We start from the raw sequence: 19,859 nt of genomic DNA, 5'->3' as shown, positions 1-19,859 counted from the left end.
GATTACAGAAATTCTAGAAAAGGCAAAATAGAGCACAAAGAGAATGTAAAAGCCACTCGTACTCAACAAGCAAAGATGTCCTTGCACCGTCCCCATGCTTTCGTGAAATAATTTTCCTGTGCTATTCTTGTGCATGCCATTTTCGACCTGGCTTTTTATCACTTAATAAAGTGAACATTACTCCACTTAATTCAGAACTCTACTACAAATTGTTTATCTCAAAAGTACATCTAAAATGGATTTGCTTAGATACATTTGGGGAAAAAACATCATTGGAGTCAATTAGCGGGAAAGGGAAAAGGAAGGTACTGTTTAACCTACTGCATTGGGAATCCTACCAAAATGGTTAAGAACAGATTCTTCTAAAAATACCGCGGCGATGGGCAAACACATCCCCAGAACTGTCTAGTTCTCTGAACACTGCTGAGTAGCCCCCAGTACAAAGCCTGGAGTAGCCCAAGCCCCTCCCAGTACCACTGACTGGTCCCAGTCGCCCCCCCCCCCAAAAAAAAGAACAAAACACCAAACTGTGTTCAAACACTGGCAAAAATGCAGTGAGGTCAGATCCTGCTGAAAATGAATACCCATTCTGGACAGGAATGGGCCTCACTGAACAGCTTCTGGGGCTGGAGAGATAGTACACCAGGGAGGGCACTTGGCCTTCCACACGAACAACCTGGGTTCGATTTGACATCCAGTATGGTCCCCAGAGCACCACTAGGATTGCCTCCTGAGAAAGGAGTAAGCCCTGAGCACAGCCAGGTGTGGCTCCAAAACAAGAGCAACAACAAAAAAAAAACCTTCAACCAATTTTATAGTCTTTGTCAGTAATTTTACTTCTGTAAATCTCATTTTTAGAAAAGCAGGCTCATAGCCACACATGCTAGGGGAAAAGGCAGCTCAGATAGAGAAGGCAGCACCAAATAAAGGGTGTTGGGAGGATCCTCCCAGGATGGGAGAAGCATGCTGAAAGTAGACCATAGGCCAAACATGATTGCCACTTGATGGCCTCTTTTGCAGACCACAGCACCCAAAAGGAGAGAGGGAACAGGGGGAAATGGCCTGCCACAGAGGCAGGGTGGGACTGGGGGTGGGGTAGTGGGAGGAATACTGGGATCCGTGGTGGTGGAGGATGGGCACTGGTGGAGGGATGGGTACTTGATCATTGTATAATTGAAACCCAAGCACAAAAATTTGTAGGTCTACAACTGTACCTCATGGTGTTTCACGAATAAAAATTAAAAAAAGAAAAAGAAAAAGAAAAAGAAAAAGAAAAGCAGGCTCAAAAAAAATCAGAGAAATAGTACAATGGTTAGGGCACTTGCCTTGCACATGACTAACCTGGGTTCAATTCCAGCAGCCCATATAGTCCCCTGCGTATTGCCAGAAGTAATTCCTGAGTGTAGAGCTAGGAGGAAACCCTGAGCACAGTCAGGTGTAGTCCCCAAACCAAAAATAAATTAGAGACAAAAAAGCAGGTTCAGGGGCCAAAGAGACAATACAGGAGGTTAGGCAATTACATGACTTGCATGAGGCCGACTGGGGTTTGATCCCTGGCACTGCATATGGTCTCCTGAGCATTACCAGGAGTGACGCCAGAACACAGGGTCAGGAATAAGCCTTGAGCAACACTGAGTGCGACCCAACTCCTGCCCACTACCAAAAAATTAGCAAAATAAGGCAGGCTTGGATTGGAAAGGTAGTGCAAGTCACTTGCCCTGTATACAGCTGACCTCAGATTGACCCCTGGCACTAAATATGGTCCTCTGAGCACTGAGCCAGGAGTGATCCCTGACCACCTTTGGGCATGGCACAAACTCTACCCCCCCACCAAAGGTAGGCTCACAGTCCAAAATGTAAAAATACTTATGGAAAACAACTGAACATTTTTAAATCAACTATAAAGTCACTCTTTTGGGGAAAGGGTTAAGAGAGGGATGTGAGGCCACAACTGGCAGTGCTCAGGGACTATTCCTGGCTCTGCCCCCCACACCCTGACACCCTGAACTGTGCCTCCAGCCCATGAAAGTGCTCTTTTAAAATAAAACTTAATGGGATGGGAATGGGTTTATGTATAATGCTAAGTGGAAAAATGGATACAAACCTGTAAAATCCACCCAATTATGTATATAATGGATGGAAATGAATAGAGAAAAATGCTGGAAAATGAATAGAGAAAAAATCTGGGACAGTTAGTTTTGGTCATAATTTTCCAGATTTTTTGTTTTGCAATGGTTAAAAATACAGGATTTTTAAAAAAAAATTTTTTTTTTGCTTTTTGGGTCACACCCAGCAATGCTCAGGGGTTACTCCTGGCTCTGCACTCAGAAATTACTCCTGGTGGTGCTTGGGGGACCATATGGGATGCTGGGAATCGAACCCGGGTCAGATGCGTGCAAGGAAAACACCCTACCCCTGTGCTATTGCTCTCGCCCCTGCTGTTTTTGTTCTTTGGGCCATACTTGCTTGAGCTCAGTGATCATTCCTGGCAATGCTCAAGGGACCATATGATGCACCACAGATCCAACTCTAGTTGGACATGTCAAAACAAGCACCCTACCCGCTGTACAATCTCTCCAGCCCCAAAATAAAAACATATTGGGAATATTTTGAGCAAACGCTTTAATACTCATATTTCACTTTAGAAAGAATGAAAAGAAAGTCAAATGTCCAAAATTTATCAAAATGGTTTTTTTTGCCTGGTTTTAATCACAAATGTATTCCCAAGTAATTGAGTTAAGCCATTGTACTGAAATAAATCCATTTTCTAATTATGTTGGTTAATTAGAACAACTTAAGGAAGATGAATTTTTTTTTTTTTTGATTTTGGACCACACTTGGCAGTGCTCAGAGATCAATCAGTCCTGGGTTAGTCCTGTGCAACACACATACCCTAGCCACTGTACTATGCCTCCAGGCCTTAGCAGACATTTCTGTTTGGGTAGGAAATAATGGCAAAGAACTAATAAAATGGAGAAAAAAGGTACCCATAATAAAGTTAAAATATAAAATTCACCTTGGCATGCGTTACCTATGAAAATCAAGTGGGAACATCACTTTAATCTTTGTCTCCAACACACTATATTTCACCCCCTGAAATGAGCATTGTTCAACGCTCTCCTCTGGAACACAAAATAGACCAGTCAGAGTGATAATACAGCAGGAAGGGCATTTGCCTTGCACATGGCTGACCTGTTTTTGATCCCTAGAATCCCATATGTCCCTTTAAGCCCTGCCAGGAGTGATCCAGTACCACAGAGTCAGGAGAGTACGCCCTGAGCACTGCTGGATATGGTCAAAAATATCAAACAAGACAAAAAGATGAAGTGTGCAGGGATGGGGCTTGAGTGGAAAGAGCAAAACCCTTACACGTGTGAGGCCCTGGGTTTACTCTTTAGCACTGACAAACACCCCAACTGAAAACAGTGTGGGTTCCATTTCGGCCCTTGCCATTTCACTGTTTACAAGGCAAGTTATCTTTATCGATATAACCTTTTATCTAAACATTGCAGCTAGAGAGAACTGGGGGGGGGGGGGGGGAGACTAACATTGTGCCTTACAAAGAAGTGCTCAATACATTTGTTAATTTGAAAGTGTACTCTGTGGTTAAAGATGGCATCTTAATGACTTTTTTGCATTCATATGGGTTTTTTTTGTTTTCTGGGTCACACCCGGTGATGCTCAGGAGTTATTCCTGGCTCTGCACTCAGGAATCACTCTTGGCGGTGCTCAAGGGAACATATGGGATGCTGGAGATCAAACCCGAGTCAGCCACACCCAAGGCAAACATCCTAACCACTGTAGTATTGCACCAGCCCCCTGCATTCATATTTCTTATGCCTAGAGATTTAATATCTTGTCTTTGGGAATATCTAAAAATATTTACGACAAGTCAGAGTGATAGTACAGTGGGTAGGGTGTTTGCCTTGCATGTGGCCAATGTGGGTTTGCTTCCTGGCAAACCATAAGGTCCCCTGAGCACTGCCAGGAGAAATTCCTTAGTGCAAAGCCAGGAGTAACCTCTGAGAATTGCCAGGTGTGGCCCCAAATTTAAAAAAAAATAATTATGATGTAGGCATCTTCCAGAACTACAGCTTTGGGCCTCCTGGCCAATACCATCCCATTGCCCCCACCTCTTGCCCCTGTATCTACCACTCCCCAAAGCACCTCTGTGGGGGGGGGGGGGTCGCTCATCTGCAGCATCTCAGGAAGATAACCTGCAGATGAAAGATGAACCAAGGAAGCGAATGAGGTGAAAACCGGCACCTAGGTAATGTCAAGCAGGGGTCAGAGACTGGGACATACCTGCTGCCTCCACCAATGGAACTGGGCCAGGACTGCAAGGCAGTCTGCAAAGGGCAGTTGTAAAGAAAAAGAAATAGGGGCCGGAGTGATAGTACAGCAGGTAGGGCATTTGCCTTGCATACAGCTGACCCGGGTTCGATCCCCAGCATCCTGTATGGTGCCCCAAAAATCTCTAGGAGTAATTCCTGAGTGCAGAGTCAGGAGCAACCCCTGAGCATTGCCGGGTGTGACCCAAAAGCAATAAAAAAAAAAAAAAAGGAAACAGCTAACTTTTGCCTCAGCCCTGGGGGAAGCTCATAGGGAAAACCCAGCCCAGAACACGGAGATGCAGAGAAACTCAAATGAGATCACCAACTTCCAGGATAGGGAGGAAGCAAAGAAAAAGTCTTTGGAACCAAGGGAGGAAGGGTGATTGAAGGCTCAGTTGTGCCCCATGTAACAGATGCAGAATTGACTGCGCAGGGCAGGAACTGACCACCAGCACACTGGCACAATTCCTCACAGCCAGGACTCTCAAGACACCCATTGCAAGAAAATTATTTTTTCAATGTCCAAAATTGCAAAGGTACATAGGGAAAAAGCAGCCACCCTGACGAAGAAAAAACGACTCCAGCCCTTGGAATGGGAAATCAGGTACTTCGGCTGTTTTCACATGAGATGAGACAAAACTAAGGTGAGAGCACTTCCCCTAACACTGGTGCTTTGTTTGTTTCTTCTGCGCGTTATTGTCTATGAAAGCAAGACAGCACGACAGTGTCGGTCAGAGCTGTCTCGCAGGGCTACCTGAAACCTGCTCCCAACTGTAGGTCAGGCTTTCATGTGGATGACTGAAATCCAATCATCAACAGCTCTGTAATGTTCTATCTCACGGAGATTCGATAAAATAAAAGAATTAATATGAAAAAAGAAGAATTCCTCATTGATCCAACAACATTACAAACTATGTAGCCTCGGCATTATCTGGGAATGGACAGATGGCCAAGTTTATCAGCTAAAACATTCCTGAAGGGAGATGGGCCAAAGAGATAGTGCAGTGGGGAAGGCACCGGCCTTGCAAGCAGCCATTCCTGGTCTGATCCCTGGCACCACAAAGGAACCCCCGGCAGAGTCAGAAGCAGCCTTGTGCCTAGCCAGGGGTGGGCCCTAAACTGTAGCGCTGTAGCACTGTCCTCCCGTTGTTCATCAATTTGCTCAAGCGGGCACCAGTAACATCTCCATTGTGAGACTTGTTACTGTTTTTGGCAAACTGAATGCATCACGGTTAGCTTGCCAGGCTCTCTGAGAGGGGCGGAGAAATCGAACCAGGGTTGGCCTGGGTCAGCTGCGTGCAAAGCCAGCACCCTACCTCGCTGTGCTATCACTCCTGCCCAGGCCCTAAACAAACAAACAAACAAACAAACAAAAACTCCTAAGGGTAGAACACTACTAACTCTTTAACTGTTTCTGATCATAGAGACACAATTTAAAAAAACAACACTATCTTAAGGAGGTCTTACCAAAGTTTGACAAAACTGCTATTAACAATAAAAGAAAGGTCTATATAATGTGAAATGGAAAATCTTAAAAGCAAAAATGAAATCTGCCGATGGGGACTTAGTTCTAGCATCCATGTACCTGCCCAGCATGTGTGAGATTCTGAGTCTGATTCACAGCACCTTATGAACCTCCTAGCCCTAAGGAGACTGCACACTCGCACTACCATGCTCAAGCTCTAAGACAGCAGGTCTTGACCCCACCATCTGGTTACACAACCTCCATGAATGACCCTAGCACAGGTTAGGAGATATACATATATATATATATATATATATATATATATATATATGGGGCTGGAGCGATAGCACAGTGGTAGGGCATTTGCCTTGCACACAGCCAACATGGCCGACCCGAGTTCGATTCCTCCGCCCCTCTTGGAGAGCCCAGCAAGCTACCCGTGATGTATTCGATATGCCAAACACAATAACAATGAAGTCTCCAATGGAGACGTTACTGGGCCTGCTCGAGCAAATTGATGAACAACAGGAGGACCATGATGTACCGTGATGATATATATATATATATATATATATATATATATATATATATATATAGCTGGTAGGTGCTTGCCTTATACAAAAAGACCCGGGTTGGATCCCTAGCATCCTGTAGAGTTCCCCCAAGCACTGCCAGGAGTGCAGAGCTAGGAGTAACCCCGGAGCAATGCTGGGTGTGGCTTAAAAGCAATACCAAAAAAAAAAAAAATCTAAAACCTGCCCAGAATCATTGGAAAGGGAGAAATCTGACCGATGGAGAATTTAAAATGCCAATACTTCTAAGAACCCACAGCCACTGAATAGTACTTATTTTCACCTGAGTCATAGACATAACCTAATCAGTTTCGGAACAGACCATTTAGAGACCTTGGAAATTGGAGCCATGAACTAAGAGCAGCAAATTGTTACTCAGCCGAGTCTCCTGACCTTGGCGATGACTAGCACATATTCCCAACCCCATCCAGCTTCGTGATTCATCACTGATGAGAATGTAAATTCTCTCCTGGGATGCGTTGAAGCATTTTTATCTCTTCTGAAAGAATCAGAAGGCCTTTCTCTAAACAAGTGTTTTGTGCAGGATCTTCTCAAGTGTGAGTCTTTCTGGTGGAGAATAGTCTAAAACAAGATAGTCCAATGGAGGCCACAGGTGAAAATTATGTCAATGGAGGACTGTGAGGGGCACAGGAAGAAACAAAGGTGGGAAAGAGACCTCAGTGGGAAAAGGGTTGAGACACACTGTCCTAACCTGCTAGCTTTAGTCTCCCAAGAAGGCCTAATGCTCAAGGAAGTAGCCTGAAACAAGCAAATTATATTTTGGTTTGGGTTCTCCACTGGCACAAATAAATAATTATATAATGACACAGATTTATAACCTTCCCAATTACAAAAAAAGGTATTAAGAAAAGGCAAGGACAAAAAATAGTCACAGCTTTTAAAAAATAAATGCCTTTAGTAATAGTCAAAGACCTGATTTTCTGCATCATTAGACTCGAAGTTTTCTCTCTGGCTTACAATCATTCTCCTTCACACCTCCAAAGTAAAGCAAAGTTCATTTTTAACATAAGTGACAAGTAAAATATTTGCACACATTAGAATTAATCTGCATGCAATAATGTGATTTAAAAAAAAACTTCACTTGTATATAAATACATCTGTAGTACATGGACACCACTGACGATGTGAGGGCAAGTGAATACATATTCAGAGAGAAAATGTACCTGTTTTTGCCCCCGGCAAAATATCCTAAAACGAGTGTCCTGCAAGACCAATCCAACCTACCAACTGCTTCTCCAAAGTAACTTTTTTTTTTTTTGCTTTTTGGGTCACATCCAGTGATGCTCAGGGGTTACTCCTGGCTCTGCACTCAGGAATTACTCCTGGTGGTGCTCAGGGGACCATATGGGATGCTGGGAATCGAACCCCGGGTCAGAAGCGTGCAAGACAAACGCCCTACCCACTGTGCTATCACTCCAGCCCAAGTAAATATTTTTTATATAAGGGTCATACCCAGTGATGCTGTAGGGGAGTCCCAGGGCCACACCCCACAAAGTCGACCCTGCAGTGTGGGTGTGAAGGTTCTGTGCTAGGTATGGTGGTGTAGGGTTTGGGTCAGGTGTGCTTGGGGGCATAAAGGAAGTTTCTTTTGTTTGAGGGAGCCACACCTGGTGATGTTCAGGGGTTACTCCTGGGCTCTGTGCTCAGGAAGCACTCTGGGCGGTGCATGGGAGACCGTATGGGATTCCGAGGATTGAACCCAGGCAGGCTGCATGCAAGGTAAACACCCTACCTGCTGGGGCATAAATAAAGTTTTACTGGACTACATTCATGGCCATTTCTGTACGTATTGTCCATGACTGCCACTGAGACAACAAGGCTCAAAGCCTGAAGGATTTATTATCTGAAGCCCCAAGAGACAGCACAAAGCTTAAGGCTTTTGCCTAGCATGCAGCTGTGAGCCTGGGACAAATCCAGGCACCTCATGTGGCCTCCCTCCTGAACACTACCAGGCGTGCCCCCCGCCCCCAGAAAGAACAAAACAATGACAACAAAGACCTCTCTGGTTCCTTACACAAAACGTGCCAATCTTGGCTGTAACCTCAGTGTGTTCATCAAAAAGTACCTGGGCAGCGTTGACCTGCCCAGGGATGCGGTTCCATGAGAGAACACAGGCCTTGGGGGAATGTGCGAGGCCATTTGATTCTGCCTGTCCCCCCGCCTCCCATCCTTCTGATTAGTAATTGATTGGAAGCTGCTGCCCACTATAGCCACCTGGCACTTCGACTTCTTGGTCTACAGGAACCGTTGGGTAAATTCTCCAAACTCTGCTCTGCCTGTAGCGAATGCTCAATGAGCCACCCACTCTAAACAGCACGGGCATTTACTACTTAGTTAAATACTTCTGACCAATTCCTCCTCCTTGAATCGCTCAGAAGACCCTTTCTGAGAAGCCTTCTGACTTCTGGGGGGAGGTACTAAGCAATGGGAATCATTTCCAGCTCTCCGGTGGCATTCTAGATTCTTGTTTGTTTGGAAGCCACACCGAGAGGTCATCAGGGAATCACTGGTGGTGGAGCCAGGGGAAATTTTATATGGTGTTGGGGATAGAACCCAGGTCGGCCACGTGCAAGGCAAGCATCCTCCCTGCTGTGTTCTCTCTCTGGCCCCTCTCCTGCGGCATTCTTGACCTGCCTCTAGTCACGCGGACCCACCAAGTCTAGCATAGTGCCAGGTAGGAAGGAGGCCCTCCGCCAAGTATCTGATAGACAGTTGCACTCCAGACTCCACAGAGAGAGGCCTTGACATGCTGCTGAGAGAGACAAGAGTAACTCCATCTTGGGCGAGTGAAGGTTGGAGAAACGTGAAAAGCCTTCTGATAGCTGAAAGGTGACGGACAGCATTGCCTTCTGCTGTTCCAGTAAACCCATACTCCCTCGGGATCTCCCTTCTTCCCATGGGGCGAGCACTGCAAACACTGATAAAGCAACACTGGAATTTGCTGCTAAACCTTTACTTCCACGGTCAATGTATGCCCAGCTTCCAGTTAAGGTTTCACACTCTTCAACTAAAGCGCCAGCCACTCGCCTCCAAATGCAACCAGCAATTACTGCACGCCCACACACTCATCAGAACACCACGCAGCAGCAATGAAACGCGGAGCACCATGCTAAGTGCTGTGCATGCACTACCTCCACTTACACGAGGCAAAGAAAACTGGCCCTCCTCCCTGAGAGTTCTTGATACAGTGAGAAGGTCCTGGGAACCTCCATAACAAATCCAGGTCCGGAGCGACAGTACCCTGGATAGGGCACTTGCTTTCAACCCAGCCGACCCGGGTTCAATCCCTAGCGTTCCACAGGATCCCCTAAGCACTACCAGGAGTAAACTCTGTGCATCGCCAGGTGTGGTCGCCAGCCCCCCTAAGCACTCCCCCCACCAAAAAAATACCCCATAAAAATGCACATCGGTGTTCAGCTCTCTTGACTGAGAGTTGGACTTAAGAACAGAATCCAGAGCATAAGCTAGAGATGAGTAACATCAGTACACGCAGAGCACTGGGAACAAGCCAAAGTGTCTGGGGAACTGAAAAGAGAGGAGATGAGAGACAAATCGGGGGTGGGTTAAGAGGATGACCTCTGGCAGCTGGAGATGATACGGTGTGTAAGGTGCTCACCTCATCCGTCCCTGACCCAAATTCAATCCTGAGCATCACATATGGTCCCCTGAGCACAACAGGGGTAAGCCCTGAGCAAAGCCAGATCCCCCAAATACAAGAGATGATTTCAAGGTTTCTTTTTTGTTCTGTATTGTTTTTGGCTTTTGGAGCACTCTCAGAAATGCTCAGGGGTTACTCCTGGCTCTACACTCAGGAATTACTCCTGGCAGTGCTCAGGGGACCACATAAGATGTCATGAATCGAACCTGGGTTGGCCGCGTGCAAAGCAAATGCCCTACCCACTGTACTATCACTTCAACCCCAAGAGATAACTTCTGAAGGGAAGGCTGAGATCTCTGCATACTTTTTTGTTATGTAGTAAGGAACCAGTCAAAGTATGGAGTTAGGCAATGGCACTGGGTTTTAAAAGGTGCACTTAGGGGCCAGAGCAATAGTACGCCAGGGGATAGGGCTTGCACGCAGCAAACAGGGGTTCAATCCCTGGCACGTCATATGGTCCTCCAAGTTTGCCAGGAGTGACCACTAAGCACAGAGTTAGGAATAAGCCCTGAGTGCTGCAGGCTGTGGCAAAATAACACCCCCCTCCAGCAAAAAAAGAAATAAAAGGTGAACTTAAGTCAGCAGCAGCTGCATGTTGAAAAGCTGGAAGAGCTAAATAGAGGGGAGAGCTCAGGAAGAGGCAAAAACACCCCCAGAAAAGGAATCGATGTGATGTGTCTGTGAGGAGGAAGAGTTCAGGGCAAGGGAAGATTCAAGAGGAGAACCAAACCGCAGGGCATTTTTTTCATGTGCCTTTTGGGCATTCGAATTTCTTCTTTGAGGAATTTTCTCTTCATTTCTTTTCCCCATTTTTGGATGGGCTTGGGTCTTATTATCTTATAAAGTTTTACCAGTGCCTCGTATAGATATTAATCCCTTAGGTTTGGGTGAATACTTTTTCCAATCCCATGGACTGTTGGACTGTCTTTGTATCTTGATTACTAATCATCAGGAGATGCAAATCAAAACAGCAATGAGATATCTCAGACCACAGAGACTGGCACACATACAAATAAATAAGAACAACCAGTTCTGGTGCGGATGTAGGGAGAAAGGGGCCTTCATTCATTGCTGGCGGGAATGCCAACTGGTCCAGCCTTTCTGGAAAACAATATGGACATTCCCCAAAAAACTAAAAATTCAGCTCCCATTCGACACAGCAATACCACTTCTGGAAATATACCCTGGGGGCACAAAAACACACAGTAGAAACACCATCTGCACTCCTATGTTCACTGCAGCACTACTCACAACAGACAGAATCTGGAAACAACCTGAGTGCCCAAGAATAGACATAAGGAGAAAGAAACTATGGTACATCTACACAATGGAATACTACGCAGCTGTTAGAAAAAATGAGGTCATGAAATTTGTTAGGAAAAATAAGGTCATGAAATTTGCCTATAAATGGATGCGCATGGAGAGTATCGTGCTGAGTGAAATGAGTCAGAAGGAGAGGGACAGACATAGAATGACTATTCATTTGTGGGATATTAAAAAAAGTATAAAGCTAATATCCAAGGCCAGGGAAAATGGGCCGGGAGGACTGGTCAACGGTTGGTCAGTGATGTGCGAGATGGTGGTTAGTTAAGATAGAGGAGGATCCACTATGATAATACTAGTTGGAAATGATCACTCTTGACAAGAACTGAGTGTTGAAAGTGGGTAAAGAGATATAGATACCTTTCAGCATCTGTATTGCAAACCATAATGCCTTATGAGGGAGAAAAAGAGAAAGAGAGGTGCCTGACAAAGAAGCAGGCTGGGGTAGGGGGTAGCTTGAAGGGGAGGGAGGGAAACTGGCGACACTGGTGTTGAGAAATTACACTATTACACTGGTGGAGGGATGGGTGTTGGAACATTCTATGACTGAAAAGCAATCATGAACAATTTTGTAATGCTCTATCTCACAGTGACTCAATAAAATATTTTTTTAAAAAGTAAACCATAAGTTCTGCATTACAGAATATAAATTTTAGAATTTGGCAAAAAAACTTTGCAAGGCAGGATGAGGAGAAACACTAGCTTAGAAAGGTTGAGCTTGGCATGCCTGACGGACAGTGATCATATGGCAGTTACTGGATTTCATTTGCCAGTGTCTCACCATATGGCATTTACTCCTGCCACTACCCGCTCTGTCCTTCCCTGGCCTCTCCTACCTCAATGAAAGTTCTGGTTAAATGTTTCAAGGCTCTGCAATCGTCCCCGCTTACTCAAATCCAATCCAATCCATTACTGTCAGATTTAATAACGCACTGTGGAATCGCCGGCCTGTGTCCCGGACTAAATCCCCCTACTTTTTCCCCTAAAGCTTACCATTTCTAAGCAGCAACCTTACCCATCTAAAGACGAGTCTGTCCTTCCACCTACACAAATGGAAAGGTGTAACTACAAACTGGCATCTGCGTAACTTCATGGTGGGCCCAATATTTAGATCAAACTCTTAAAAGCTGAGACTGGAGCGATAGCACAACAGGTAGGGTGTTTGCCTTGCATGCAGCCAACCTGGGTTCGATTTCCAGCATCCCATATGGCCCCCTGAGCACTGCCAGGAATAATTCCTTAGTGCATGAGCCAGGAGTAGCCCCTGTGTGTTGCCGGGTGTGACCCCCCCCCCCCAAAAAAAACTAAGACTCTCAAAACCCCACATCCTATTTCTCTGGAGTGACAAGTGCTCCACTGAGTCAACAACAAATGAAGAATATGTTGAAACTGGTCTTTTTTTCTTTCTTGGCTTTCTGGGTCACACTCAGCTATGCTCAGAAATTACTCCTGGTGGTGCTCAAGGAACCATATGGGATGCTGGGGATTAAACCCAGTTCGGCTGTGTGCCAACGTAAATACCCTCCGCGTTACACTCAGGCCCAGAATTGTTCTTTTTATTGTGGGAGCCTACAAAACTTTTTGGAGGCTAATAGAGAATCTTCACTGCATGTATTTAATAGTGTGTCTACACTTTTGTCAAAATAAGGGCTACAGTGGGTGGAACAGATGTTTTGCACATGGGAGGCTTAGGGTCAAGGCCTAAGTGAATCAGAAGCTAAGCTGGAAGTAGCCCCTGGGCACTGCTGGGATTTGAAGTCATAGTAACTGCCTTGTCAGAATCACTGGGTCTATGTACTCAACTGCCCTTTTGGGTTTGGTGTGTTTTAGGTGGCACACCTGAAGGTGCTCAGGGGTTGGTCCTGGCTCAGTGCTTAGGTCTCAGTCTTGGGGCTCGGGCATGCAGTGGTGGCAATTAAACCAGGTCTCCTGCATAAAGAGCATGTGCTCAATCTGCTGTGCCATCTCTCTCTCACCCTGCTAGACTACCTTTTAAGCCAGCCATCCAAAAAAAATCACAGTGTAAAAAATGAACTGATTTGGAACTGAAGAGATAGTACTTCAGGTAGGGTGCCTGCCCCAGCATCCCATATGGTCCACTGAGCAGGGTGGGAGTAATTCCTAAGAGCAGAGCTCTAAGTCATCCCTAAGCATCACCTGTGTACACCCCTCTCCTCAAAAAAAAATACCATAAGAAACACCATAAAAAAAACACCATAAGAAACACTATAAGAAAATGAACTGATTTAAGCTTAGTTTTCTAATAAACAAGAAAACAGCACTGAATTTAGAACACAATCAGACTGCTATTAATAACATCTGTAAATAGTTTTGTGAAGTTTTTTGTTGTTGTTGTTTTGGGGCCGCACCTGGCGGTGTCATGGCCAATTTCTGGCTCTACACTCAGGGATCGCTCATATTGGGGCTTGGGGAAACCTATGTGGTCCTGAGGGTTGAATCTGTGCCAGCTATGTGCAAGGCATAGTCCTATCTGCTCCAACTCTGGGATTTTTCCTCTTTAAAAAGAAAAAAAAAAGAAGTCTCCTTTAAGGAAAGAGATACTAGTATCACTCTGGCCCACCAATAAGTCAAGTTTTTAAAAAATAAATATGAAGATTAGAAAATAAAAAATGTGGGGCCAGAGTGATAGTACAGCAGGTAGGACACTTGTTTTGAGCATGGCCAACATGGGCTCGATCTCCAGTATCTCATATGGTCTCCCAAGTATCACCAGGAGTGATTTCTAAGTGTAGAACCAGGGGTAATACCTGAGCACTGCCAGGTGTGGTTCAACCCCCAAATAAAAATAATAAATAATAATAAATGAAATCTGTAGCAGTTATAGAAAAACATTAATACCCATTTTATTGAGGTTGAAAGCACACAGGTGTCTATTTACATTGGTAAATTTCATCTTTAAATGTTTCATCCTTTCAAATGAGCATTTTAGGAGGCAGAGTATTGGCTGAATATGTTGAGCACATGTTTCACAGGTGGAGGGGGTCTGGGTTCGATCCCTGGCACCTCAAAGCCCTTGCACAACACTGGGAGTAACTCCAAACACTGCTGGGTGTGGCGTCCCCCAAAAACAAAACCCTAAAATAAACACTTTTAAGTTTTACGTTTGGGGGCCACACTTAGCAGTGCTCAGAGGACCACATAGGGTGCTGGGGAATCAAACCTGAGTCAGTCACATACATGGCAAACATCCATCCTATGTGCCTTAATCTTCAACCCCTAAACATTTTTACAAGGAAAAAAAGTCAGAAGTTCCTAAATTAGGCTTTTATGTAATAACCAATGAATACACTGGGCGACTGAACCATTCCTGTGAACGAAGAAATGGGTGTCGCTTATTATGTACTCAGAGCATGAAATTAACCCTCTACAGTGGGTGCAAGGAACAAAAAGAGGGCAGCTAAAACCTTCCACTGGATGGCTTTTAAGTAAAGCTTGCCGGGAGTTAAGAAAGGCAAACTCTTGCTCAAATCTCAGGTCCATCTGACACAGGTACCCATTAGAACAGGAACTAACCAATGCTGATCTACATGCTTAATGACCTCCCCACCTGGCTTCTTTCAGAAAGAAATCTGTTCCTCAAACGGACTCAAATGTCGCCTGAAACAAAATGCAAACTGCCCTGATAATTCATCACTTAGAAATCTTCTTTCTCCACTACTGGGCTGGAGAATTAAGACTAGACCGAGTAGATGGTAGTCATGCTGCCTCCATATGGCCGCAACAGGAAGCATAAATCACTGAAGGGTGGGAGATATATGTATATATAGATATTAAAACCAGAGTCACAAATAAGAAAAACCTCACACACTGGCCAAGTTCTCCTGGTTCATCTTGGAGCCCATATACTTCAAGGGGATATGATAAAAAGACGTGCCGAGGTCTGGACAGCACGGCTCTCTTCCTGGTGCCTTGTGACCCAGAAGAAAACCTTGCAAAGTACCCGGGGAAACAGCAGAGCAGTAACCACACCCCTGTACACTGCACTCCACAGAGACCTCCCACTCTCCTAAGACTCCAGTGCCTGCCTGGCAACCTGGCCACTGGCTTCCCAAGTCCCAGCCACTTCTATTTCTTCTGGGGCAAGTGGGCACCTCCGCAGCCCACACTAAGTACAGAGTAGAACTGGTTAGGGGTGGATTTGATTTGGGGGGGGATTGAGCCACCCCTGTGTTAAGGGCTTACTCCTGGCTCTAAGCTCACAGAACTTTATGGGGTGCCAGAGATCAAACTGGAGTTGGTTGTGTGCACCTAACCCCTGTCCTATCTCTCCAGCCCATTACACACCTGCTTTTCCCCCCAGTCACTTTCTTTCTTTCTTTGCTTTTTGGATCATACCTAGTAATGCCCAGGGGTTACTTACTTCTGGCTCTGCTCTGGAGACCATATGGGATGCAGACCATATGAGGCGCCAGGGATCGAACCCATGTTGGCCCGGTTCAGCCGTGTGCAAAGCAAAGATTCTACCTGCCCTTCCATTGCTCCCGCCCATTTACAACAGGTATTCATGACCTACTTAATCTAGAGGAATCAGAGCCAGGGTAAACAGATTTTCAGGTTTGACCCAAAAAGCAAAAAAAAAAAAAAAATTCAAAATAATAGTTGTGGGAAGGTGTAATGATGGTGGGATTGGTGTTGAAATATTGAATGTAATCAATTACTGTGAACAACTTTATGAAAAATAAAACGTTAAAAAAAAGTCCATGAGGAGAGGCCAGAGTGGGCAGGGTGTTTGCCTTGCATGTGGCTGACTGGGGTTCAATCCCTCACATCCCTATTGGTCCCCTGAGCACTGCCAGGAATAATTCCTGAGTGCAGAGCCAGGATTAACTCCTGACTGAGCATCGTCAGCATCCCCAAAACCAGAAACGTTTTTTAAAAATCCATGAGGATAACCAATTATCTTGTTCATATGTTATCTACTTTCATAAACCTCTTCACCTTTTTTTCTCCCTTACTATTTGATGCATGTCCCTTTGATTGCTTAAACAAATCTACACAGGGAAAAGATAAAGAAAAAAAACATGAAATCTGGGTTACTTGATAGCACTTCGAGTAAAAATAATGAAGGAGCAAAAGGAAAGGCGAAAAAGGAAACTTACAATGCACTTTCAAGTTAAACACATAAATATTACACTCATATCCCTTATGTAAGTTATTTAAATTCTGACATTTTGGGAGGAGGAAAAGGAAACACAATTTCTATATCCAGGCTCAAAGCACTCCCGTTCTGCTGCTGGTCTTGAGTGCAGATACCCAAGCTTGAAAATGGCTTCAAAACGCCTCTCCTCAGTCATTGCTAATATCCCTCTCATAACACTTTTCAGGCTTATGCCGTCATTGTTTAGTATGCAGTGATACAGCATTATCTCTTTGCTGCTGTAAGAAAGAAATATTTAATGACTTGTTTCAAGTTGGAGTGTCAGGGGCAGAGTTTAACGTGAAAACCAGCTCAGTGCCTCCTGTACCCCAAAAGCTTTCCATTCGCCTTATGACATTAGCAGGTTTATATGGACATCACAAATAATAATCACAATGGTAGCTATCATTTACAAGGCTGACCATGTGCCAGGCACCCTGATATAAGTCCTATACAGCAAGCCTCTTTCCTTCTCACTATACCTCTAAGTTGGACAGACTGCCGTTATCTCCTGTTGGCAGGTGACAAAAACAGCATAGAGAACATCACTTGCCCATGGTCACCGTGCCAGTTAAGTGACAGCACTGGAATTCAAAACCAAGTCTGGTCCTAATGCTTATACCCTTTACTCTCCAAGAGAGTTCCACTCTCTAGATCAGGGTAGCTATTTATAATGCAGTATACTTGGGAATAAAAATTAACTCTCTATACCAGAGCATTAAAAATTAATCAAGACAATTTGTAATTGTGAAGGGTGTACAAAGTTCTGCTGCTTTCTTTCCAACTCCACCAAATAAATTAAACTGCCAAAATGAATTTAATAATACTGCTAGAATGGCATATGACACTGCTTTGTGGAAAACTAGGCATGGCACTAAGACTAGTAACCTTTGGGACCCAAACTGCTCCTTGTTCTGACCAGACCAGCCATGTGAGTGACCAAAACGCAAATAAGTCAAATGGAGAAGTGCTTTTTTTTTCTGGAACATTAATAATATCAACAAGTAAATAGCAGGGCCTATGGTTTACAGCACAACCAGCTTCAAGTAAATAATAGCCATTCGTTGAACCTGCATGTGTGATAAGTAGTAGGAAATACGAACATACTGCTCCAGTTCTCAAAAATCAGCAAGCCATATAGTAAGAACTCTAAAACCACCACATAAAAAGTGCATTTCCAAAAATGGAGGTTTCTATTGCTATCAACAGTCTGGAGGGTAGGGAAACAAATATTTTCAGTTAGGATTTCATCGCAATGAAAACTGCATTGAGTTCCTCTCTGAATTCCCAATACTGATTCTAGGCCTTGAGATGATCCTGAAGCAAATCACAAAGGTTATTTTGGAACTTCTTGGTATTACTTTTTTGTCTCATACTGGAAGACTGGCTACTTTTCTAACTAGATTATTCCCAATCATCAAAATCAGTCCTTCTCACCCCATCAGATTTTTGGTGAAATGGGGGCCAAGAGTGTAAGCGTACAAGAGTACAGAGGGTAGGGTGCTTGCTTGCGTGCCTTGCATGCAGCTGACCCGGGTTTGATTCCCAGCATCCCTTATGGTCCCCGAGCACCCACCACCAGGAGTAATTCCTGAGTACACAACCAGCAATGACCCCTGAGCATTGCCTGGTGTAGACCCCCCAAAAAAAATCCAGATTTTTTTGGTGAAATATGGGATTCATCAGTACCAATGAACATAAAGATATAAGATGTTCTGCCAAAGTCTTCTTTAAGATAAATACTGGATATCAAAGATAGCCAAGGAACAATTAGTCTTTACTTTCAGTGGGGAGATCAAAGGAGAAAAATAACCAAAGGAAATACTGGAATTAATAGTCTCAATATAAATCACAGTATGTCATAAATACCCACTGAGATGATACTTCTGTTCCAATAAAGTAACACAGTATCTTGCCAATCTGAACACTGGTAATGAAGACAACTAGGAAATATTACTTGATCACAGCTTCAGAAAAAATTCAAAACTCACCAACAGTTATTGAAAATACTGTTATATAGCTGAACAGCATAAACGTATTTTGTTCAACAAGTGCTAAACATTTTCTTGTTGAAAGGATAATACCATCTTCATTTGTAGTGACCACAATTACTCAATAATGGAAAACACCAGATTTTAATTATGAAAATATACTTGAATGAAGATCTTAACATACAATACATTAGATTAAGCAAGCTGCTTCTTTTCTAAGTCAATACAGCCTCCAAGACAATTTTCATTCTTTTCAAAAAGGAAAAAAAATAACATAAATAGTGATTCATTCTCTTTTTTTGGTGAGTGGTAAGTTAGTTAAATCCAGGCTTGGAATTTGCTGGTTTGGAAAGGAAAAAAAAGACTTAAATTTAAAATTATACGGTTAATAATGCAATACACTCTAAAAATAAGCAATTTCCTCCTTAATGAGTTTAAAATAAGTTTCATTCTCAAGAGGCAGAAATAGCAACTTACCAGCTTTGTGCCTCTTTTAATTTCCTTTTGGACATCTTCAATAGAAAATCCACCAAGACTTTCGTTATCAGAGTGTGAAGATACCAAAGCAGATGAAAAGAGCTATATAAAGCACATTAAAAAATTATACTTCATATAAAGAAATTATAGCAAAACATTGCATAAAAATGTTAAATTTAAAAGGACATTTTCTGGTAAAAATAGCATAGTGCTAATGAGAAATCACTTCTTAAAAATACAAGAGTGGTTTCCACCCCCCACCCCCCACCCCCCCAGTATTCAAGAATAGTTACTGTTAAGGTTTTTGTGGTTTCAGGTCCCTGGGTTGCTCTTGATACACTTACCATGCACTTATGATGTGCTGCCACCTTCTGGTTTTCCGATATTAGCAACTGTCCACATTCCTTGTCTCTATTTGACTTACAAAAGCCACATTTGCGCTGTCTTGTGGGCCCTTTTTTCTGTTCAGCTGAGCTGGACATGATTTTTAAATTGCCTTTAGAATGCCACTTTAAGTCTCAAGAAATACTACAGGAAATAAAAAGGGTAACAAAGGGGTTAATTTCATTGTAAAATCCCGTTAGCAGTCATGTCAATTGTTTAATATTCAGCCAGTGCATTAGGATCTGTGCTTAAAGAGGGCTAGTGAGTACAGACAAATTAATTTGCAAACCACAGATGCCCTGTGGAAAAAAATACAAATGTGTATCTGTGTAAATATAAATCAACAAAACAACTGATAAAAATCAAATGATTCCCAGATTAGGGAGAATCTGAAAAACTTAGAACTTTGAGTGGGCAAGAAGGAAAAGTACAATGTATGATATTAAAATAATCATCTGCTGACATTAATGCAAAAT

General features: G+C 43.7%; 1 protein-coding gene across 2 annotated transcripts in view; it reads right to left on the bottom strand.

Moving 5' to 3' along the window:
- PHF6 (PHD finger protein 6) overlaps nucleotides 1-19,582 on the bottom strand; it is a 54,074-nt gene extending 34,492 nt beyond the window's left edge. Inside the window, exons 1-2 of one of the 2 annotated variants that reach the window (XM_056130179.1) lie at nucleotides 19,344-19,582; nucleotides 19,000-19,101 (exon numbers count right to left, since the gene is read on the bottom strand). In XM_056130179.1, the coding sequence (XP_055986154.1) occupies nucleotides 19,000-19,101; nucleotides 19,344-19,481 (240 nt within the window). In that variant the 5' untranslated portion in view covers nucleotides 19,482-19,582. The remainder of the gene's footprint in view (nucleotides 1-18,999; nucleotides 19,102-19,343) is intronic. The other variant, XM_056130178.1, reaches the window with a different exon arrangement.
- Between the last annotated feature and the right edge of the window lie 277 nt (nucleotides 19,583-19,859).

Source organism: Sorex fumeus, unplaced genomic scaffold (genome assembly GCF_029834395.1).
Source record: "Sorex fumeus unplaced genomic scaffold, SorFum_2.1 ptg000075l, whole genome shotgun sequence".
Lineage (NCBI taxonomy): Eukaryota > Metazoa > Chordata > Mammalia > Eulipotyphla > Soricidae > Sorex > Sorex fumeus.
This window is presented reverse-complemented; position numbering and strand designations above follow the sequence as displayed.